The sequence below is a fragment of the Mauremys mutica genome, chromosome 2 (genome assembly GCF_020497125.1).
Source record: "Mauremys mutica isolate MM-2020 ecotype Southern chromosome 2, ASM2049712v1, whole genome shotgun sequence".
Taxonomy (NCBI): Eukaryota; Metazoa; Chordata; order Testudines; family Geoemydidae; genus Mauremys; species Mauremys mutica.
In genome coordinates, this window is record NC_059073.1 from 201,496,141 (window position 1) to 201,520,069 (window position 23,929).

The following is a 23,929-nucleotide window of genomic DNA, read 5'->3' on the forward strand; positions in this document are numbered from 1 at the left end:
TGGAGTGATCATTCCAGTTCAGCTGCTTATATTTGTATTTGGTATTTGAAACAGATTAGAAAATGAGCAAATCAATTCCACTTATTAAATGGCCACCAGAAAGTAGGTTCTTTTTAAATTAAAGATAAAAATAGAGCTTGCAGGAAAGGAGAGAGTGAATCCATTATGAAATCCCCAAACAGTGAAAAGTTTTGTTAAATAATAGGAGGCTCACAAAATGGGTTGTTTGCCCATAAAATGGAAACAAACAAACAGCTTTAGTAACTGAACTAAAAAGTGCAACACATTCTCTATATATTGCTGTTAGTAGTCTGATAATTAGTTCTTCTTGGGCTCCAGCCCCTCCCATGATTTTCCCTTAACTTTTTTGCCACCTGCATACATTCATTGACCACCCTGGAAAGTCTGCATTAGAATCAGAACCTTTTGAGTTCCTCCTCAGCCACTGTGGAAAATGATACCCCTAAATGTACATTTTCATTTAGAAAAAATAAATCATTTGCAATCAAGACAGTTATGTTTTTGCTAATGCTGCCGCAAGAGTGCAGAGTCAAGTCCAATTTCAGATAAACTTAATAAAAAAATTAATTTCCTTAAAATGCTAGGGGACAAAGAAAACTATCTAGAAATCTATGTGAATTCAGTCTGCTATCATTAAAAGATATTAGTGTTATATTCTCATGTCCTGCATGGACATTAAAATATCCCATCATATTTTTTTCCTAAGAGCAGAAGTTTCCCTCGGTATCTGCAGCCCTAGAGGTAGTTACATTTCAGTGTTTGTGTGTGACGCTCTCTGCGCCTTTGGGGAATTAACGGTTTTATTATAGCACATCACACGTATAGCATAATTCTCAGCCAAGCAAATATTTATGTTGGCTTGTCCGTTATCATCCTGCTCTGTAAACGCTTGTGTTTTTCTAAACTAAGATCGCTGGGGCAGGAAACATGGCAAAGGTCTCTCACCTGTACACATATATAATAATAATAATTAATATGAAGAGATGCTTGCTCTGAGATACTTTTAAGTAAAACTTCTCCTGGACTTTGATTCCTTTCCACGGCCCTGCGCACGTGTTACATGACACACACGATCCCTGGTGTCCATGCCAGATAAAAACCAAGTGGTTTACTAAGTTAAGAGTTTAAAAGATGTGGCTACCTGGCTGGAGAGAGCTTCCCTGCACCCCTCTGCTGCTGCTAGGTGAGGAGAGGATTCTCAGAGGGCTGGGGCAGAGGGGCGAGGCAGGGCAGCCACTGCTGCTAGGGAGAGTGGGGCACAGACGCCTCCTGCGCCTGACACAGGAGCAACTCCCTCTTCGCAGCACAGCGCCCAGCATTGCTGCGGCGGCCAGCCCGAGCCGGGACAATCACACGCCTCAGAGGCACGGTGGGCTACGTCCTGAGGCGCAGGACAGACTCACTGCGAGCAGCAGCGACCGCTCTCAGAGCCGCAGGCACTCGGGGAAGAGGACGGGAAGGGGAGGAGGAGGAGGAGCATCAGTGTCCGATTTGACTCGGACCCTCCCCGCCTCCGTGTGTGTGAAAAAGGTACCCAATCCTGTGTACTGCGCAGGCGCAGTGCTACGCTACTTCCAGTCTACCCCTGCCGCACGGACATTCTCCCACCCTTTCGCACTGCGCAGGCGTAGTTCTCAATGTCTCTCCTATTTTTTTCTCGGAGAGTGAAAATGTTCCCAGCTGTGTGGACTACGCAAGCGCGAAGCTAAATGGCTCCGGGTCCCTCCTCTGTGAGTGCGAGAATAAGACCACCTTTCCTTGGGGTAATGGGAAGCTAGGGTTCAGGCTTGTGGGGAAAACCCTCAACCTCAGTCACGGTCAGGGAGTTCTCAGACATTGTTTCACTGTGGTTTATTGCTTTACTCTTCTAGGGAAGATGGGGACTTAGGTGGCTTTCTAGTACATTTTGCTCCCAGAGGAGCAATTTTTGCTCTGTATTGCCCCTCTGCTAAATCCTTTTCAGACTGAGCACTGCTGCTTCACATAAACCCAGAGCGGCATACATTTTGCCCCTGTGCTGTGAAGTTTTATTCTGCCTGGTTGAGCAAATAGTTGGGGAGAATCCCTCTTGTACTAATTTACTTTGTGTAAAACTGGAGTTGGCATATTCAGCCCATGCATTTGTAAGGCATCCATCATAAGGTTACCAGAGTGTCCTTTACAATATATAGCTCACAAATGTATTATACATTTCCCCCAGTAAGGAAGGAAATTCCTTACTGCCCTAGAAACTGATGATCATCCTCTAGGATATGTTGCCAGAGGATGATAAGAGGAGAGTTCCACCAGTTGCATTTAATCAGCCTGAATAAAGAGATGTATCTTATTTTTTTCCAGAGAAAGTTTAACAAGTTTAAACTCTAGCATACCTTTGTTGAGCAACTTTCAGGGTGGGAAACAAAGTTTGTTACTGTTATTTGTACTTTTATGTATTTGAGAGGCATTCAAGTACTACAGTGATGAAACCAAATAAGTATGTTGGTAGACACATAAATAGGTAGGTAAACCTATCACAGAACATATTTTGTCGGAAGTCAACAATTTGAGCTATTCTGGGGGAAATGAATCAACAAGGCATTAGTTTAATACAGTCTCAACTAGGTTGTAAAGTTAGGGCCTCTTTCATATGGAGCACAGTTTACCTCAGTGAAGTTTAATCAGGTTATCTGTTACTTTTGCTTGGTTTGAAATGGTATTCTGCAAGATTGGTTTATAAAATGCAGCAATTTATGGCTTGTATTTGTAATTTCTTTTTACTTAGCTCTTTTAAAAAATGTAAAAGATTAAATTAACTTCAAGATTGCAAATTTTAACACCTAAATGACAGGTAATAAAGTTATAGGCACTCATGCTGAAGCAGAAATGGAGCTATGGATTGGTCCACCCACACAGAATGCAGCATTGAGGCCCTCGTTCTCAAAGCAATGATAGAATCTTGGAAGGTTTATATAAAGGGGCTACACTTCTCCATTAATTTAACCTACATTAAAGAGCCACCATAACACTGAAATGAAGTTGTCTTGGATGGGGGTTAGACTAGATAACAGTCCTGTCTACCTCTATGATTCTATGATGTAGTTAAGCTGACCTAACCCCAAGTATAGACCATGGTTGCGCAACATTAGAATTCTTTGACCTAGCTTCCCCCTCTAGGGGAGATGGATTGCCTACACAGATGGGAGAGCTCCTCCTTTCAATAGAAGCGTAATGTCTACACTGAAGTGCTTCAGCAGTGCAGCTGTAACATTTCAAGTGTAGACAGGCCCTGAATCTGCAGAGACTGAAATAATAGCTCTGATGTGGGAGCAGCCCCATTCAACTCAGTGGGGTAGTTCACACCTCAGATTCCCAGTATAATTTAAATGTCAATATTGTTAAGTATCAGAGGGGTAGCCGTGTTAGTCTGGATCTGTAAAAGCAACAAAGAATCCTGTGGCACCTTATAGACTAACAGACGTTTTGCAGCATGAGCTTTCGTGGGTGAATACCCACTTCTTCAGATGCAAGTGGTGGCACCACTTGCATCTGAAGAAGTGGGTATTCACCCACGAAAGCTCATGCAATATTGTTAACTATTTCACTAATCAAAACATGTCTGAAAGGACAAGGATAAATACTGTGAAGATTGGGTTGCACTGGTAAGACTATCACTTTAAAAAAACAACAAGCTGATCTGTGCAGCCAAAAGACCAGAGAGGAGGGTACCTGAGTCGTAGTAGGAGAAAGTAATCCTTAAGAGCCATCAAGTGGCACCAAGCCTGAGGAAACCCACTAGGGCAGATGGGATCTTATTTTGAACCAGTGGTTAAAGTAGATTGAAACAGGAGGGGGGAAGCTCTCAGTGCACCAGCCAAGGAGAAGCCAGAGTAGTGATGCTTACCCAAGCCAGGGAGCTCTCCCTCTGGTCCCTTTTCTTTCCTAAATCTGTTCAAAACAGGGGCTGATCTAAGTGCCTCGGGTGTTTATATATTTATTCGAATTGATCAAACACAGGTGTGTGGTGTGTCGGGTAGGCCCAGCCACAAGGCACTACCCTGCCAGGAACCCAAGGCGGGTTAATGGCTACAGTCTGCTTTGGGGATGGGACTTCGCCGTCCATGCGGAGCCAGCAGCGAGAACACGAGGGGCCTTCTCCTCAGAGGAGGGCTTCCCCTTCGGCGTCTTCAGCCAAACCTTGCCCGTCCCGCTGTGCGGCACCATGGCTGGGTGCCTCCTCCCCAGGGACCCCGGTGCCCAGAGCGCCCTCAATGATGCTGGGGGTGGGGGGGGGACGCTGGTGTGGTGCATTCTGTTCCCCCTTCCCCGGAACCTCCGAACCCGGAACCCCCTGGCCGCGGCACAGGGCGCGTCGGGCCCCAGCGAGCAGCGTCGCAGCACGCCGCGCGCGCGCGCACGCACGCACGCATGCGCCGTGTGGCTGGTGCTTAGCCGAGGCGGTTGCGCACCTTGTCGTTCGTTTCCCGGCTCGGGGCTGCGAGGCCGCCGCGGGAGCCGGAACGGGGCCATGCACCGACAGAGCTTCCGCCCCCCCACGCCTCCGTACCCGGGCGGGGGGCCCTGGGGCGGCGGGTTTCGGAGCCCTCCCTCCGGCGGGGGCCCTGTGCCGCCTTCCCCGCGGGGCTACGGGAGCCCCCACCACACGCCGCCCTACGGCCACCGGCCCTACTCGCCCCGAGGCCACGGCTTCCGCGGCGGCGGCGGGCGGTTCGGGAGCCCGTCCCCGGGGGGTCAGAGCCCGCGCAGGCCCCACAGTGCCAGCCCCAGGTACTCGGCTCCCTACGGCAACGTGTCCCCGGCCGCGGCCCAGCAGCGTCCGCCGCACCACCCGCAGCAATACAAGTCCTCGCCGCGGGGCTCCCAGAGATACTACCAGGTATGGGAGGGGGAGCGGCCCTGGACAGCGGGTGGGGGCTGCTGTGCGCCTCGGTGCGTGGGCGCCGTGCGCGTGTGGGAAGGAGAATAATGGCTGATTGAAACACGCAGCAACCCCCCCTCCCCCAACTTCCATCCTCCCCTTAGGCTCCCTCCCCAGATCCCAGAAAAGACGGACGCGTGTAATACAGAGTGAAATCCACCCGCACCCTGTACTAGAGGGAGGAGAGAGACTGATTCACACAGCCAGCGCTTTCCACATTTTCTGAAAGGGAGGGAAACTGACGCAAAGCAGAATCCCCTTCGGGACTGGGAAAGAGACAAGAACCCCAGGAATATCCCCCCCCGCCCCCGCCTGTCCTGGCATTTGAGGGGGGCGGGATAAGAAAGCAGCATGCAAACTCTTCCTTCTCCTTCCTTATGTTAGCCATTTCCCTGGTCTCAATTTTACCGAGTTGTTTTTAGTCTGTTTTTTAAGAGCTGAGATTAATTTGAATGTTTGTAACTTTGGCCGGGACCTCTTACTTGAGTTGACATAACTGGGAGATTGGGTACTGTCAAGCATGGGTTGCTGCTGCTAAAATGACTAAAAAAAATTATTTCCAAACAGTTGACAATCTTTCCTAGTTACAAAAGGAACTTTAAAAAGACATGTGAAGTACTGTCTAAATAATGCTTTGTGGTTTTCAACTTCCAATTTTAAAGCGGTGAATCACTATGCTAATCTCTGAATTGTAGTTAGTTTCTGTATGGGGCTAATAGTTAAAGTAACACCTGTGTGGGTGAAATATTTCTTAGCTAGCAACGTCATAACTTTTGTAGTTAATAACTTAAGCTTTGTCTTTAAAAACAAAAGTGTGTGTGTGTGTGTGTAGGGGGGGAGGATTATAGAACTAACTTTACCAGAATGCACATGCACTATAGAAATGCCATGGTCATAGTCCCAATAGCTGATATTTAGGTGTAGCACTCTGCCAAACATTGGTTTACTTTTTTTTTTTTAAAACAACTTAATCAGGTAGAAAGTGAACAGTGTTAAATCCATACAAAATACAGTTCCTAGTAACTACTGAAATTAGTATTGGTTTTTCAGCTCAGTTGGAAAAATCTATTTCCATTCCCACTAAAAGGGCCTGATAAGCTGTGCATGGATCTTCATGCTAAATCATTCTGGTTTTGCCTTTTCAGAGTGGTTATTGGCATGGGACTATGCTTACAGCATTGGAAGCTATGGATAGTTTGTTAAATTTCTGTAAAATTGTTGATCAAGTTATTTTGTTCACAGTGTATTCTTTATGGGAGTAAATGAATAAAAGGTAGGAATTTGCAGTGGAGGAAGGGATTGAAATCTAACATGAGTAAAAGGTATGGAGGGGACAGTTAACAATTGATCTTAAACTTCATGCTGGTAGATACTAAAAATATTTAGAAAAGTACCATAACTAAATTTAACTGTTCTTTGAGTTGCATAAGTACAGAGTACATAAATAAACATCGGGAAGAAGTTATATTGTGGCAAAGTGTAACTACTCATGACTGTGTCCCTACAACTTAGTCTCTAATAGATTAGACCCCTGCATTCAGGAGAAAGCTATTTCATAATGCCTTCTGGGAAGAAAATGACGAGTACTGAGCAGTTTGATTCCATTGTCTGTTCAAAAGTTTGTGTTACCATTGGAGAGAAGAATATTCTCTCTCTTGCTCCTGTAAACCAATCATTGCTCATACACATCAAAACCTCTAAAGTTTGTAATACTACTGACATCCTCAAGTTTAGGGACCTAGAAGAACCATCTAAAATCTTTTGTCTGGAAACAGGACTTAGAAAAGGCAATTCTTATTAACAGCGTTTGTTAGATTTTTTACTTAACACCTAATATTGTGCTTTTCAAGCACTAAAAATGAGGACAGTTGAATTTGCACCCTAAGTTACCATAACCTTCTTTAAAAAGGACAAAAAAGCTTAAAGGCAAATAGTAGTAAGTATAGATTTGTTTTTATATTAATATTCAAAACAGTTTGAATAAATGCCTGCCCCTATCTAATTATAGGACTTTCTCTTTACTTAGCTTTGACATAGTTTTCTGCCACAAGTATTTCTTCTTCCACTACCACCTTTTTATGCTAAGTTGATTAACTGTTCGGACGTAGTAGTGACTAGTAAGACTTTTGAATACAGAGGCTCCATCTCCATCAGGGAAATGTCTCATTGCTGACCAGTGGTGGTAACCCTGATTCTCCCATCAATGGAGGTTGGAAAATGTGGAGATGGGACAAAAAATTTCAGCATTACTACAGGAAGTGCAAAATCTGGTAAATGGTATCCTATTGTGCTTTCTATAAAGGGTTGAAAACCCTTGGCTCCTCTGAGCTGGCAGCTAAACCTTTTCAGCACTAACAGAGGAAATTGGGAATGGGAGTGACCATTACTATCATTCTAGGCATTATTACCACATTTAAAATCATGGTATTAAACCATGTCAGCTAGAGACAGTTTTCCTTGTGTAGACAGAGCCTTAGGTTTTCTATTCACAGGAGGATTGATGTGAGAATAGCTTCACTATATTGTTAAGTTTTCTGAAATTTGTCTCCCTTTCCCCGCACTCTCTCAGTAATAAAATTAAGAATTAACACTTTTTTTGTGTTTGGAGCTACTTGTCATGGTTAATATTATAAGATATGAACTTCTACATACATAGGGAGTTATTTCAGAATAGTAATTTGTGATTAACAATGTGTGGAAGCTCCTGTTCCTGAATGAGTGCTTTATTCCAAATGAGCTTACTTCAAAACGGGGTTCTTATTCCAAAAAAGCATCAACACATGGAGTTAGGAGGGGTTAGCTATTCTTGCCTAACTTCACACCCCACCTTATTCCAAATTGAGTTTCATATCTAAATGAGCCTGTTAGAATTTTAAATACACTTCTACAATGCAATCATCCCTTCAAAATATTTACTACAAATCCAGTGTGAGAGTTTTTGAGTTTGGATAAATTAATTGTCTTCTGAATGGTGAGAATTATAAGCAGAATGTTACAAAAAGAATAAAGATTTCCTGAGTGTGGTGATTGGGAGCAGTGTTTTAACCTCTAAAGTGTTGTAATCTAATATAGTGAAGTGAAGCATCTCTTTCTTTGATCAGTCTTCTGAAGTCTAGAATACACAGCTTTGCTTTTTAATATGCATGCTTAAATGACTGTCTCTTAATGCCAGTCTTTTTTGCTAGTTTTTATTGGGTTGGTCTAGGGAACACTTGTAAATCTACTAATGTCTCATGGAAGGCTTTGTGAAATATAATTAACAGCTGTTCTTTTGTTTATCTATACTTATTTTTCTTATAACTTGGGTACACTGATATGAAAATTATGGCATCGCTGTTCTTCTACTTCTCTACTTGTAGTCATTCTGTTTGTGAGATCCTAGTCATATCCATATAATTTAATTGTGATGACATGGAGAAATAAGAAGTGGGGTGAAAAAAATCAGATGTTCTTCAAGGTGGCTTCTGCATATTCCCATTTGTGGGATTACCTCCAGTGTCATCAAACTTCAGGTGGTCTCTGGAAAAACTTATCTATTGTGCACCCCTTTGCAGCTCCAGAGTTTTAGAATTATGGTTTGGAGAGGATGGATGGTCCCCAACATCCTCAGTTCTTCCTCCTCTGTGGCTAGGAGTAGGGACCATCTCTGTATGGAAGGAAAACTTGTTGCTGTCTGATATCTTTAGATACATAATTTCTGTGTCATTGTTTAGACCAGGGATCAGCAACCTTGGGCACATGGCTTGTCAGGGTAAGCCCCCTGGCAGGCCGGGCTGGTTTGTTTACCTGCCGCGTCTGCAGGTTCGGCCGATTGCGGCTCCCACTGGCCGTGGTTCGCTGTCCCAGGCCAGTGGGGGCTGCAGGAAGCAACGGCCAGCACATCCCTGGGCCCACGCCGCTTCCCGCAGCCCCCATTGGCCTGGGATGGCAAACCGCGGCCAGTGGGAGCTGCAATCAGCTGAACCTGCAGACGCGGCAGGTAAACAAACCGGCCCGGCCCGCCAGGGGGCTTACCCTGGCGAGCCACGTGCCAAAGGTTGCTGATCCCTGGTTTAGACCATCCCTGAGCAGTTTGTCTGGTTCCAATTTTTTCCTGCCAAATTTGAGAGTTTAAAATCTTATCTGTTGGTGTGTGAAGGGCCTAGATTTACACAAAAGGAAACTAAGTTTACAGAGGAAAGTGTGAAATTAACAATACCCATGCTGTCAGATTCACAAAGTAAAGTCTTTGTTATAGTTCTCTTAGGTTATGTACTTGGAACAATAGTCAGTGAGAATAATTAAGTCGCTGTCCCTTTAATGTAACTTGTCTGTGCTTTGACAAAATTCAGGTCTCAAAAGCACCAACAGACAAATAATTAGTCCATTGTAAACAGTTTGTGCTGCATTTAATTAAGATTTATGTAGCAACAATACCCACATTTGGTTATCTAAAGAAGGGAATCTTTTATGTAGAACTTGAAAAACAACTGGTGTAACCCAAATACAATGTTCTTTACTGTAAGTGTTTTGGGTTAACTGTGTCTTTTTGTCTGCTTTGTACAGCACAGATTAAACCCTCAGCCCTTAAATACTTTGTGGTGTCTAGATTTTGCTGTTTGTAAATGGGTCTTTGTAAACTCTTTCCAACCTTAATCTATTCTTTGTTTTGTTGCTTAGCTTTTAAATTAGACCTGTTTCAAGACTGTGTAGTCTATTTAAAAACAGTCTCAGTTGTTTTTTTCTGCAGTTACATACAGGTATGAAGTGAACATTTACTTTAGACAAGCTTACTCTTGTATAATGGTACATCACCGTTCCCAAGAAAATATTGTGATGAACCTTGATACATAAACTAAACTCTTCTGAGGAAGGTACTCTAGGGCAGTGGTAATTATCACTAGCAGATGGCATTTGAAAGGTCTGCTACATTAGAGGAAAACTTTTTTCGTTTTAATTAGTCTATTAAATGTTTCTTTACCTGATGGTTTTCTTCCAAAGGGATCACCCAGGACATCTACTCCATTTGGTACAGCGCATGGCAGAGGGAAAAGAGTGTCTAATGATGTGGAAAACTATTACAGACCTTCAATGCTTGAGGACCCATGGGCTGGCCTAGAGCCAGTTTCTGTTACAGACATAAACCAACAATACAGCAGTGAGCAAACAACATATACTGGTAAAAAAGGGAGGTATTTCAGTTAACGTTTCTAAAAGCCAAATAACTCCATCTGTCAGGAAAACTTTGGGACAAAATCTTTACACCTACACAAAATGACCGTAATCAAGATCCTAGCTAATGCTTTTATTTGAACAAATGTCCACCTTTTTATCTGACTTCTTTTTACTGCATTGGATATTTTTATGTATGGGGGAGGGAAAAGTAGTGGTGGATAATACACATTTCTGGCTACATGGAAGTGCCTACCAGCTTTGAAGAACAAAGTGTTCTTTAATCACCAGCGATTGATTTGTGTCTGTTAAAACAGGTTTCCCTATATTTACCTCTTCCATGCCAGATTGTTAACCTAACTTTTATTGTTAACTCCTTTAGGAAGTGGTATTTTTTTATGTTTCAACGTTTTTAGAATGAAGTGTGGAAATACAAAAAAAACAAAAATCTTTGTAAATCCTTGGTTTGTAATGTAAAAACAATATTTTAGGACTTTTTTGTTAAGGTGTACTTGGCAAAGAAGTAATTAGTGAAATTAGTTATATTCTGTAAATATAATGCTTGTATTCTGTGGTTAAATTTTGATTTTGTGCACATTGTTAATTCTAGTGTAAAATAAGTGAAACATGAGTTTTAGCCATCTCAGGAAACCAATGTATTGTATTTGGAAAGTTTAATTTGTTAAACCAGCTCTTGAATGATAAATGTCTGTAATCATGTTTGGGTTGTGGTTTTTTTTGTTTTGTTTTGTTTTGTTTTGTTGTTTTTTTTGGGGGGTTGCATTTTAAAGGATTCATATTTGAAAACAAAATAGAAATTTATGGATTATAGCAAACAAATCTGTCTTCCGGCAAGTAAAGATTAACCTGCACATAAACATTAGATAATTAAATGAATACAAAGATGTCATCTTGCTCTAATTTTTAGAATAGTGTAGATCTGGTGATGAATCAAACTCAGTTTGTATGATTAGATAATTAAGTTCAGTACATACCATAACACTTCACTCTTAAATTGTCCATTAGCATTTATAACTCTCTTCTGACTTGGATAAAGAAATGAGATTAATATCTCTGCCTCAAGAGCCTTTTTACCATTTTTTGTCTCCTGGTGGGTAATGTGTCATAAGTTATATGAAAGCTTTGTTTAGGGCTTACCTACACTTGGAGTTATCCCTGATTAACTCCATGTGTGGATACTCTTATTTCCAGAATAAATAGGGAATAAAACCATGTTTAAACAAGCCCTTTCTGTGACTTGTTATGCTTGTAGTAATGTCTAAGAACTGTCAAAATACTTAAGATGTTATGGTTGGAAATATCAGTATTTTGTTTTTGACCTCCCTTATGGTGGATTTTAAATATAGGTTATGGGTGAGAGCTTACTAAAGTAAGGAAGTCTGAAGTCTATTTTAAATTGTGATACTAAGTTTGGGTACTTCATAACATTTCAGGAAAATGACCTTGGTAGTTGTAAGATTCACATAATCTATGATTTTTGTGTGTGCACACACCTGCATGCGTGCATTACATCCATGGATGTCTGCTTAGGACGCTACTCAATACACCTTGCTAAGTTGTAGCTCTCAAATAATTGGAGTTTTGCTTGAGTGAGGAATGTGCAATAGCCCTTAAATGTTTGCAGAATTCGTCCATACTGTGTGCTTGATGTCAAGAATATTTAAACCCTCAGTCCAGAATCAAAATTGGTTCTTGGTTAACCAGCTATTGGTGATGTATAATTCAACTGTCCTTGTTTTTATCCACAGTGCATACCAGCAGTACTGAGATGACTTAAAAATTCTTAAAAATAGAACTAAAAACAATTAAATGTACCCATCATGAAATGTGAAATATTAAGCTTTGCTTTTTTTTATCTGACGGGGCTGTAAAGCTCAAACAAAAAGCAATGGGATGCTTTACTGAGTCAATTTTCTTTTACTGTTCAATACATAATTCAGTGCAGTTTCTTTTTAATAACATGCTTTATGCTCTTGGGAAACAGATTCAGTGATATCTGATACTCTTCAGAGACTCAAATTATAAATGTTCCCAGTTATAGACATGAGAAGAAACTGGGTTTGGGAAGGGAAAGGATTCGTAACAGAAGACACTGTAAGAGGTGAGACTGCTTTACAATAGCCCAACATCAGCTGCCATTATACTGCGTAAAGATGCATTTCTTTGGCTTTACAGTTCACTCCAGCTACCTCTGGATTTGGGTCTCAGACTTCAGAGAAGGTAGATGCTGTTCCAGAAAAAGAAACTTTCAGGAAAATATCTTGAAGTATTGTTAAACTAATACAGGCCTTCAACATTGCCATCTATTATGCACAGGAGCAGCAGCATGTCAGGATTTGGACCTGTATTTATGATAAAGTACATCAAACTGCCAGACTCCAATAACTCAGCCAAGAATTGGCAAGGGATATAAATGTAAACATAATCTTTTGCTAAACTCCTCAAACTCCACCAAGCACTTACAATGTGAATAGTTTGGTCTTCTTACTCTACAATAAACTGATCAGTGTTTCAAAATGTCATTATTAAATAGCTGTGACTAAAATGCATGAATTCTAGTTCATAACTGTAAATATAATGTATTTTAAGCCAATTTTCAGCTTTGACATATTTTCTATAGCTTGAAAACACTTGTTTCACTACAGATTTTGCTGTTTTTCCATGTGGCAAATATTCCTTCTTCACCTGCTTCTAATGGGGCTGGAATACATGACTTCCTTGTTCGTTTATGAAGCTTATGCATGATATCAGAATGGCTCTGAGAATAGTAGTTGATAGACAATGAATCGGGGCTTCCCCTCTTTGTGAGCGCTGTAAAAATGGTGCCTGTGTTTTGTTGAGGAGTGGACTCTTCCTTTAAGGGAAAAAATGAGGATATGGGGAATGTTTGTTCCCTAACAGACTTCAGACATTTTAAGGTAAGTTATGTTTAGGTCTGTTTTATTTAGGTAGAATTGATAAATTATTTATCTACCCTACTGTGTTTGCCTTCAGTCCTTTGTTCGTGGAGCTTTCCTGTTAACTCAGTTTTTTCAAGTTTTGCATAACTCCAGAGTAGTGCAATTACTTTTGCCAAGCTCTGAAGCAAATATCTGACACATTGATATTCTCTATTTTAACTCATTAAAGTTAAATTGTTATTGCTCTCACTAGCATATGGTACATATCAGTATTCCCTCTAATTTTTTCTCACCCATGTGTGGAATGAATTTTGTTATGTGCACCAATATGGAGATGATGTGTGGCACGTCACATTCATATTGGTGCACATAACGAAATTCATGCGGTGGGGCTATGGCAGAAAGCAAGGACTCTCCCAGTGCGCTCTCTCTGCAGCCGCACCTGGCTTGTGGGGAGAGGCACCTGTCCCCGCCCCAGAATCTCTGGGGCTGCAGGATAGGTGCCCCAGCAGGCCTGGACAGTGCCTGGGTCTGGGCCGCAGGGTGAGTTGGGGCTGGGGGAGGGGCACCCCTCCTGCTGCAGGTTGGGGGATGGGGGAGGAAAGCTCCTCCCCTGACCGTGGTAGGTCCCTGGGCAGGTTCCCTAAGCACCTGCGTGGCACTAAATAGGCTGCTGCATGGCCTACAGGGAATTTAGGTACAGATCCCCAGCTGGTCTAAATTATCACCTCCATTGAATGTAGCTATGACAATTTACACCAACAGACGATCTGTCCCAAAGGGTGTATGTTACTTAGCTATTGTGAAAATAATTCAGGTTTTGATTTTATGTGAATAGTTAGTTTATTTTAGAATATTTTTCACTTGTCATTACTTTGGGTTACATTTTATTAATAAACTTGTTAAAGTAGCACCCAAAATGTTAAGCAATTTTCATTGTTGAATTCATTTCATGTTCATTGTGAAATCATCAGAAAGTGGCTATTTAATTTACTCTTCTTTGTCAAAGTTATTGTTTAACCATGAATGAGTAATGAAATATATTAACTATTTGCTAGAAGACAGTGGTGGGCAACCTGTGGCCAGGGATGTGCTGGCCGCTGCTTCCCGCAGCTCCCATTGGCCAGAAACGGCAAACAGTGGCCACTGGGAGCTGTGGGCGGCCGTACAAATGCAAACAAACCGTCTGGCAGCCTGCCAGCAGATTACCCTGATGAGCCTGATCCTATTTTTTTTCTCATTAAAAGGATACCCTGTAGAAGGAAATGAGAAGGAATATACAAAACTTCTTGTCAGTTACAATTTTTGGAGACGCTTAAACACTCAGAACATGGCTAACTGAAGTCGTTTTTCCCCCCAATAATAATTTTAAGGCCTTGATTCTGAAAAGGCTTCTGTGTGTGCTTAACTTCTTTACTCATGTGAATAGACTCATTGACCTCCAAAGGGATTACTTATATGAGTAAACCTTAAGCATGTTTGTAATTCCGGGGATCTAGGTTTGCAAGTTGTGCCACTCGCCTGTGTTCAAACACTATTAGCTACCTTTTCTTTCCAGCAAATAAAATTTAATAGTAACAGTTGTTCTGGATTCAAATACAAAACATTTAAAAGATCATGAATGAGATAGGGTTGCCTAGAATCAAATTAAACTGACTTATAATCTTTTTCCAAATGTATATTTAAGTGAGCCCTGTTCTTCTTTTACCTAACTCCAGCACTTCCCTCTCATGCTATCTTTGGAGATGGAGGGGTCCATTGTATTATAAAGAATCATTTGTTGGATTTTATGCCCATTTCTTTTTTAGATATAATTCTCACAAACTCAGCTACTTTAGTTAAGGTAGGCCAGTTGAGTTAGTTTTCTTACAACATGACCATAAAGGCAAGGAAATCTTAAACTATAGCAACATTCATGCCCAATATCATTCTCCAATCTGTTCCCAGAATAAAAATCAACTTTCTTTCAATTTAACAATATTCTTGCCCTCAGCGTACATAAAATTGCCTGACCTTAATTTTTGCATGTAATTTTTGTTATGAATATACATTTCACTAATATTTGTTTTTTTTTAAAAATGTAAATGTGGAAGCAAAAGTCCAAGGGTTGGAAATGGGGTTGGGGCATCTTGATGCAGAATTAACTATATTAAGCAAAATATCAATCTTGACCATATATTGTTATAGTAACAGTGTAGGCAAGAGAACTTGAACATCAGTTAGACTTCTCCACCAGAAGTGTACAGGTATTTTTTGGGGGGGTGGGGGTGTTATTTGGAGGAGCAGGAACGGGCAGGAAGGTGGTGGTGGTTAAAGCATTTAACTGTTTCCCTAGTCCTGACTAACTCCACTCCTGAAATCCTTGGCCAGTTTTCTTCCCCTGCAATAGATCCTAGACAGGTGACTCCTGCATTGCCTGTCAGTGTTCATGCAAGCTGTAAGCACAAGTTTTATACTGATATAAATTGTTGGTAATTTGTGAAACTTTTGCACACATATAGATTTATCCTGTTACAATCAGGGGTGAGATTTTCAAAATAACATGCGTTGGCCTAATTCTGCTCCTAATAAAGTCAATAGAAATTTTACTGAATACTTTAATGGGAGCAGAATTAGGCTGATAGAAGTGCTTTTGAAAATCCTATCCTTGAAATTGAATACTAACTTTTTGGGGAGGGAGGAGATAAGAATACAGGGATCACTAGCCAAAGGGGTTTCCACAAGGCTTGTAAAGCAGCCAGGAGAGCAGCTCATTTCCTAAAACACCCTGGAGGTATGCAGATTACCACAGAGGCATGGAGTTCTCCTGCAGACTTTCCATAGTCAAAGGGTACGTCTACAGTACGAGATTATTCTGATTTTACATAAACCGGTTTAGTAAAACAGATGGTATAAAATCGAGTGCACGCGGCCACGCTAAGCACATTAATTCGGCGGTGTGCGTCCACGGTCCGAGGCTAGCATCGATTTCTGGAGCATTGCACTGTGGGTAGGGATTCCGTAGCTATCCCATAGTTCCCGCAGTCTCCCCTACCCCTTGGAATTCTGGGTTGAGATCCCAGTGCCTGATGGGGGGGGAAAAAATCATTGTCGCAGGTGATTCTGGGTAAATGTCGTCTGTCACTCCTTCCTCTGGGAAAGCAACAGCAGACAATCATTTTGTGCCCTTTTTCCCTGGATTGCCCTGGCAGACGCCATTAGCATGGCAACCACAGAGCCTGTTTTGCCTTTTGTCACTGTCACCGTATGTGTACTAGATGCTGCTGACAGAGACGATTCAGCAGCGCTACACAACAGCATTCATTTGCTTTTGCATGATAGCAGAGATGGTTATCAGCTGTTCTGTACCATCTACCATGCCATTGTAAATTGGCAATGAGATGACGGTTACCAGTCCTTTTGTGCTGTACCATCTGCTGCTGTCATAGGTGCCCCTGGCTGAGAGCGGCCGGGGGCGCAAAAGACAAAAATGGGAATGACTCCCTGAGTCAATCCCTCCTTTATAGTATCTAAAAATAGAATCAGTCCTGCCTTGAATATGGGGCAAGTGTACTAGAGAACCAGTGTATCGGAGAACCAGAGAGCACAGCTGCTCCATGTCAGATCCCGCAGAAATGATGAGCTGTATGCCATTCACAGGGAGGGCCCCTGCAACAACCCCACCTGTTGATTCCCTCCTCCCCCAGCCTTCCTGGGCTACTGTTGCAGTGTCCCCCCATTTGTGTGATGAAGTAATAAAGAATGCAGGAATAAGAAACAGTGACTTGTTAGTGAGATAAAATGAGGGGAAGACAGACTCCAGCTGCTATGATAGTTCAGACAGGACATTAAGCAGTGTGGGGGAGAGGAGCCCAGCATCCCGCTGCTATGATAATCCAGGCAGAACAGAATCTTTTCTTTACACATGAAGGGCGGGGGCTGATGGAGCTCAGCCCCCTGTTGCTATGATGAAGATGGTTACCAGCCGTTCTGTACCATCTACTGGGAATGATCAGGAGTTTTTTACCCAGGTGCCCCCAGCCGACCTCACCGGAGGCCAGCCAGGAGCACTCACGGGCTTATGATGAGGACGGATAACAGTCCTTTTGTACTGCACCATCTGCCACAAGGTTGATGATGACGATGGATATTAGCCATATTGTACCATCAGCCACCAAGGAGGGGGGGGCGAGGATGCTGCTGTTGACTGCTGCAGCATCGCGTCTATCAGCAGCATTCAGTAAACATAGGGTGACATTTAAAAGAGTCGAGAGGATTTCTTTCCCTTTTACTTCTGGGGGTGGGTGAGGGGGGTAAATTGACAAGCTATGCCCTGAACCACCACGGACAATGTGTTTGACACTACAGGCATTGGGAGCTCAGCCAAGAATGCAAATGCTTTTTGGAGACTGCAGGAACTGTGGGATAGCTTGAGTCCTCAGTCCCCCCTCCCTCCCTCCATGAGCGTCCATTTGATTCTTTGGCTTTCCGTTACGTCTGTCACGCAGCAGCGTGCTGAGTCCCTGCTGTGGCCTCTGGAGATGTTTTTTAAAAATGCTTTGGAATTTCATCTTCTGTAATGGAGCTCTGATAGAACAGATTTGCCTGCCCATACAGCGATCACATCCGTACAGTCCATGCTGGAGCTCTTTTTGGATTTTGATTTCGGACTGCATCGCCACCCGTGCTGATCGGAGCTCCATGCTGGGCAAACAGGAAATGATATTAAAAAGTTCGCGGGGCTTTTCCTGTCTACCTGGCCATTGCATCCGAGTTCAGATTGCTGTCCAGAGTGGTCAGTGGTGCACTGTGGGATACCGCCCGGAGGCCAATACCGTTGATTTGCGGCCACACTAACCCTAATCCGATATGGTAATACTGATATTAGCGCTACTCCTCTCGTTAGGGAGGAGTACAGAAACCGGTTTAAAGAGCCCTTTATATCGATATAAAGGGCCTCTTAGTGTGGACGGGTGTGGCGTTAAATTGGTTTAACGCTCCTAAAACCGGTTTAAACGCGTAGTATAGACCAGGCCTGAGACAAGTTCTAGGTGCTACTTCTTGCTCATAGTTACCCATCTCATAAAACAGGAAGGGACCCTAAAAGATCGGAGTCCAGCCCCCTGCCTTCACTAGCAGGACCAACTACAGATTTTTTTGCCCCAGATCCCTAAGTGGCCCCCTCAAGGATTGAACTCTCAACCCTGGGTTTAGCAGGCCTATGCTCAAACCAGTGCTACATGTGAAGTAGTGAACTTTATAACTGATAGCTGTAAGGCTGTCCTTTTGGATGGAAAATCTTTTCTCTACTTCTAAGTTGAAACCATCAAATTTATTGTATGATCTCTTCAGCAAAAATAATGGATTAACTATTTTATTTTACATTGAATAGTGGCATGCTAAAGTTAAACCACTTTTACACTGTAATATTTGCTGTATATGGAAAATGACTATGACTACAACTTGAATCAACAGCTTATATTTTCTTAGTTTAAAAACAGCATGTCTTGTAGATTCTAAAAGTAAGTCAGTATTCAACTTTCAAGCACCAAAAATCCCTCTTAGAGTTCAAAAAGGTTAGACTATCCCTCCCTTCCCTCCCCCACCACAGTTCCAAAAGGGGTAACTTAAATGTTTCAGTTCCTCAAATTACCAGATCTACTTGTAACTGCAGAAAAATTCTTGAGCTAGTGTTACAAGATAGTTCATCCTTCCCTACTTTCTTACACACAAGAAAGAGGTTTAATTGCCGCCTTAAGTACAAATCAACTAAAGTGTGGTAGTGGCACCTCCTTACTATAATAATAATTGTCCTATTTTAAAATTTCAGTCTCAGCATGTGCTCCTTATTCAAGCAAAGTTTCTGTTTACTTCAAAACAGACTCATGTAATTCAGTAAAGAGTGCTGGATTGGCTCTTTTACCTGTAGAACGTTTAACCTCCAAAAACAAATTATGTACTGAGTACTGTCAATGATAGAAACAGCAACTGAGCTGGGATTCCATTCCAATATAAATTATTCTGTATTAGCATATTCCTTAGCAGCAGATATTGCCAGGCTTGTTCTTTATACATTAAATTCACTAAACTAAGGAAATAGGCAGTAATCTTGAGAGGATCACTTCAATTTAAGGCCTAAATCTAGGCTATGTAAAGGTTTTACTAAGAATAAAAATGTGTTAATGATTTGTATCCATATCTTTTAGAGGAGATATCCAGTCTTCATTTAAAGATTTCAAGTGATGGAGAATCCACCATCCCAACTGAAGGTGTTGCAGTCAGTTAGCTTCACTGTTAAAAATGTGCACCTTATTACTAGCCTGAATTTGTCTAGCTTCAGATTTCAACCATCGGATCATGTTATACATTTTTCTGCTAGATGAAAGAACCATCTACTATCACAGATCTCTTCCCTGTGTAGGTACTTGCAGATGGTGATCAAGTTTACCCCTTCACCTTTTCAGTAACCTAAATACAGGTTCTTAAGCCTCACTGATGCATATTTTCCAGACCTCAAATCATTTTTGGAGCTTTTTTTCTAAACCTCTCATTTTTTTAACATTTCGTTTGAGATGTGGACACTAGAACTAGACTCATTATTCCAGTAATGATCTCACAAGTGTTGCATGCTAATGCTAAGGTAAATATCACCTCCATACTCCTATTTGACATTTCTCTGCCTGTGCATCCAAGGATCATATTCACCCTTAGTCACAGCATCAAACTGAACATGAGTTACCAGTGTATCTATCATAACTCCTAAATTCTTTTCAGAGTCACTCCACTGCAGGATACTGGCTCCTGTCTTGTGTGACCTACATTCTTTGTTCCTAGATATGGCCTTGCATTTGGGTGTATTAAAACCCAGCTTTACGGTTCCCCTATTTGACTGTTTTACCCATATAGCTCATAAGATGTTATTCAGGATAGAATAAAGATCAATATTCCATGGGACATAAAGTTGCTAATGGAATTGGCCCTCCTCTTTTTGAGTCTTTAGCTACTGTTTCTCTGCTGTCTATACAGTTTTTGTCCTGGCAAGTAGCATTCATAATATCCATCTCCTCAGCAGAGAGTTTGGAGCAATTAGTAGTTCTTTGATGCAAATTTCCTTTCATCTCAATTCAGTGACAAGGTAGAGATCAAACCAATCCCAGAGTTCACTCTGTAAAAACAATGTGTAAACAAGAACATCTGCTTACCCTCACTTTGTTTTCCTCTTCTGATAAAAATAAGCTTTAAAATTCAGATTCAATTAGAATGAAAGTTCAACCTGAAAAAAAAATTTCAAAATATAATACAAGTGAAATCTTTCAAGCCTCCAGAGCCAACTGACTACTTCATGCGTTAAGGAAGGCTATAGTAGAGGTTTAACATGCTTGATGTGAAGACCATTCAGCTAGATCAGTGGGCTGAAAAAAATCCACCTCTTCAAGAATGAGAAGATAATTACATGAAAATTTATTCACTACTCAGTAACTGTTATTACAAAATAAGATGTTAGGACTTCGGGTGATATAGCTGTATGGCTCTTAGAGGTCTTACAAAACAAGTAACACTTAAGTCAATTTTTGTGCTACATGGATTTATTTTATATGCACTGCTGCTCTAGAAATTGAGCAGAAAAAGGAAACTTAGGGTGTAGTTTTTTAAATGTGCCTACAGGAATTAAACACACAACTCCCATTAGCTTTCTATGCCTAACTCACCCACTTTTGAAAATCCCAGCCATAGTCCTTGGATATAACCCATGGTTTTTGCAAAACTCACCTGGAAATACTTGTTCAGTCAGTTTTATATTTGCTCCCCCCCTCTTTTTTTATTTTGTTAGGGGATGTATAGATTAGTCTGTTTAGGAAAATTTGTCCGATAAGCTAATCATAATAGGAACTTGAGGGAATGACAGAAATAGCATGTGCTTTGGAATGTGGCCTGAAAATTTACCATGCTAATCAGTTACATCTGCCTGCAGAGCATAAAATATACTGGCAAACCAGATGTCTAGAGTGGTATAGTAGAAACCTGACTTACAGGCACAGGCTCTGACTCTTGTTTTTGCCGGTGGGTGCTCCCTCCATGCGAGCGGCAGACAGGCCTTCAGGGCAGAGCAGTTGATGGGGCTTTGGGAGGAAGAGGTCGAGTGGGGGTGGGCCCAGTGATGAGCTGCCAATTTTTTAACAACGGGTTCCCTCCTCCCTCCAAAATTTTAACAACGGGTTCCCTCCTTCCCCCCCCTCCGTGGGGGGGGGGTCGTGCCCCATCCAACCCCTCATGTTCCTTAACACACACACTCCGAGACCCCTGACCCATCCCCCCCCTTCCCTGTCCCCTGACTGCCCCTTGCCGCACCACCCAACCCCTCCTCTCATTCTCAATGGCCCCCCAGAACCCCTACCCCATACAACTACCCCTTCTCTCTGTCCCTGAGTGCCCCCACCACCTCATCCAACCCTGCTCTTTCCTGACTGCTCCCCGGGACCCTTGCCCCCATTCAATCCCCCTGTTCCCTGCCCTCTGACTGCCCTGACCCCTATCCACCCCCCCACAACCCACCCCCTCCCTGCCCCCTTACCACACTGCCTGGGGACCGGGTCCACTCTGCCAGAACCACGACCGGCGCCACTCGGACCGACTCCCCGGGCCGGGCCGGCGCCGGGGCCCGGCCGCTCGGCCCGACTCCCCGGGCCGGCACCAGGGCCCGGCCGCTCGGCGGCAGCCGCGGGGCCCGACTTCCCGGGCCAGCGCTGGGCTGGAGGGAGCCGCGGTCTGGGACCGGGAGCTGCTGAGCCAGCCGCACCTCCCCTCCCCCTCCGCGCCCCAGCTTACCTGCTGGCTGCCTCCATGCTGCTTGTTCAGGCTTCCCGCGAACATCTGATTCGTGGGAAGCAGGGGAGGGGGAGGAGAAGGGGCGGAGCAGGAGAGGAGTGGGCGGGAACTTTTGTTAAATTTAGCAGCCCTTAACAAGCGGTTCTAAAATGGCTGCTAAATTTAACAACGGGTTCCCGCGAACCCGTGCGAACCCGCTGCAGCTCACCCCTGGGTGGGCCCATAAAAGATTAATCTGGCTCTGCAGGTCCTGAGCACCCCTTATTTTTTTTTCGATGGGTGCTTGAGCCCCAGAGCACCCATGGAGTCAGCGCCTATGCTTACAGGTAAGGTTCTGGTTTTCCTTTTCAGTGGGCAAGAAGCTCAGTCTGTGGTTCCACGTGAAAAACTCTCCATGGCATGATAAATATTTAATTTACAACATGTAGAATATTTTTATTACAATAGTTTGAAAGTTCTGAACTTTGGTGGAAACAAAAACTAAGGTGTCGGGAATACTTAAACAAGAGCATCACTCTCAATGCTTTTCTCCTTCCCCCTGACCTCTATCATTCTCTAACTAAACTTTCAACTACAGCTGGAAACCACAACACCTCATGTTACCCTTTAGTATGAGAGCCCGACTAGATGCTGGCCGCATCTATTTCCCCATTATAGGATGGATGCCCTGTTCATCCTCTGAATATTCATTAGAGACTGCTGTAATAGACAGGAAAAGGTTGCTCTTGTTTGTATCTCAGCTCAATCTCCCCAAATCTTTCTTTCTGCAAATATGGTGGATCTTAGGCCTGTAAATTCATATAGGATCCAATTCTTCCAGGGGCCTTTTGTTACTGCACACAACCCCCATAACCATAAGCCAGTACACCATTTCTGATTCCCTGTCTGGTCTACTTGACCTCCATGCTAATAGGCAGAGACAGAAAATGAACTGCTCTCTGTTCTCCCGTTGGAAGGTTCTTATATGGCTCAAGTTCTTGCTTATTAAACTATACAGATTGGTCTTCAGAGGCGAGGGAGCTGGAGTAAATCAAGAGGGAAGAAGACTTTTCCACCAACAACCTGTTAAGTTGTTCTCTGGAGGCTACTCCAACCCCATTCCTTCATCAGCTTGCACCAAAGCACCTCCACAAAGCTGAGCTGAATGCAAAGTGTGCATGGTCCATGCTGGCTCTCTTACCACCTGAAATATTTCGCCTTCCCTTGCATGGTGAAACCACACTGAGTCCATTGCCAGAAGCCTTCAGCACCTGCCAAGAAGGAGTTATTTACTCCTGAGTTCAGATACTTTTTTTTTTTTAGCAGCACCAATTAGATAAGTTGACTAGTGTCAAGAAATTTTAGTTTAATTCTTCAGTTGATACTTGAAAAGCAACGCTTAAGCAAAGCATCTACTAGAGGAGATATCTCAGGCATGTGGGCTACCAATGTCTTTGTTCCTCCGTGAATTACAGATTTAAAATCTTGTATGAGGTACACTTGAATGAGTGATGAATTATGGAATTTCTGCCCTAAACTGCAAAAGTAAAACCGATAATCTCAAAACAATGATTTTTTGCCACCTTTGGCTAGCTAGTGCAAGAAGGATAATATCACAGGTTCTCACAAATGAGGGGGAAATCCTGTGTAACACTAGAAATAGTTTTAATCTCTTATCCTTGTATTCTTAACTATAAATTCACTTTATGTATATAACCTTTCATCCAAAGGTAGCCAGACTGTTTTAATACTTTAAGCATCACACAGTCCTTTTAAGACATGTCAATCCCATTCCACCATTTTACAGATGGGGAAACAGAAAGGATAGGGGCTAGATCCACAAAGATACTTAAGTGCCTAGCTGCCTCTTTAGGTATCTAAGTCCAGCATTTAGGTGCCACTGACATTCTCAAAACCACTCCTCAGCTGCCACCTAACCCTGTAGGTGCCTAAAGTCCCCATAGTGTATAGGTTTCTGCCAGTAGGCAGGCACAGGTCTTCCTAAATCCTGGTGCCACCTCACAGCAAACTAGCTGCTCAGAGCCCTAGCTCATGTCTAAGCCCCAGTGGCATTCTCAAACTAGGCATTCCCTTGTCTCTTATCGGCAGAACCCAATTTCAAAGGTGTTCTCTGAGC

The 23,929-nt window shown here is 42.7% G+C and overlaps 2 protein-coding genes across 7 annotated transcripts in view; one reads left to right on the forward strand and one right to left on the reverse strand.

Annotated features, from left to right (window-relative positions):
* The window catches only part of SUGCT (succinyl-CoA:glutarate-CoA transferase), a 689,609-nt gene extending 685,031 nt beyond the window's left edge, over nucleotides 1–4,578 (reverse strand). For 3 of the 5 annotated variants that reach the window (XM_045005019.1, XM_045005016.1, XM_045005020.1), the window contains exon 1: nucleotides 1,163–1,539. In XM_045005019.1, the coding sequence (XP_044860954.1) occupies nucleotides 1,163–1,340 (178 nt within the window). In that variant the 5' untranslated portion in view covers nucleotides 1,341–1,539. Of the gene's footprint in view, nucleotides 1–1,162; nucleotides 1,540–4,466 lie in introns of those variants that run through there. The other 2 variants (XM_045005017.1, XM_045005018.1) reach the window with 2 other exon arrangements.
* The window catches only part of LOC123363722 (M-phase specific PLK1 interacting protein), a 60,767-nt gene continuing 41,363 nt past the window's right edge, over nucleotides 4,526–23,929 (forward strand). Inside the window, exons 1-2 of one of the 2 annotated variants that reach the window (XM_045005022.1) lie at nucleotides 4,526–4,894; nucleotides 9,917–10,807. In XM_045005022.1, the coding sequence (XP_044860957.1) occupies nucleotides 4,526–4,894; nucleotides 9,917–10,120 (573 nt within the window). In that variant the 3' untranslated portion in view covers nucleotides 10,121–10,807. Of the gene's footprint in view, nucleotides 4,895–9,916; nucleotides 10,808–23,929 lie in introns of those variants that run through there. The other variant, XM_045005023.1, reaches the window with a different exon arrangement.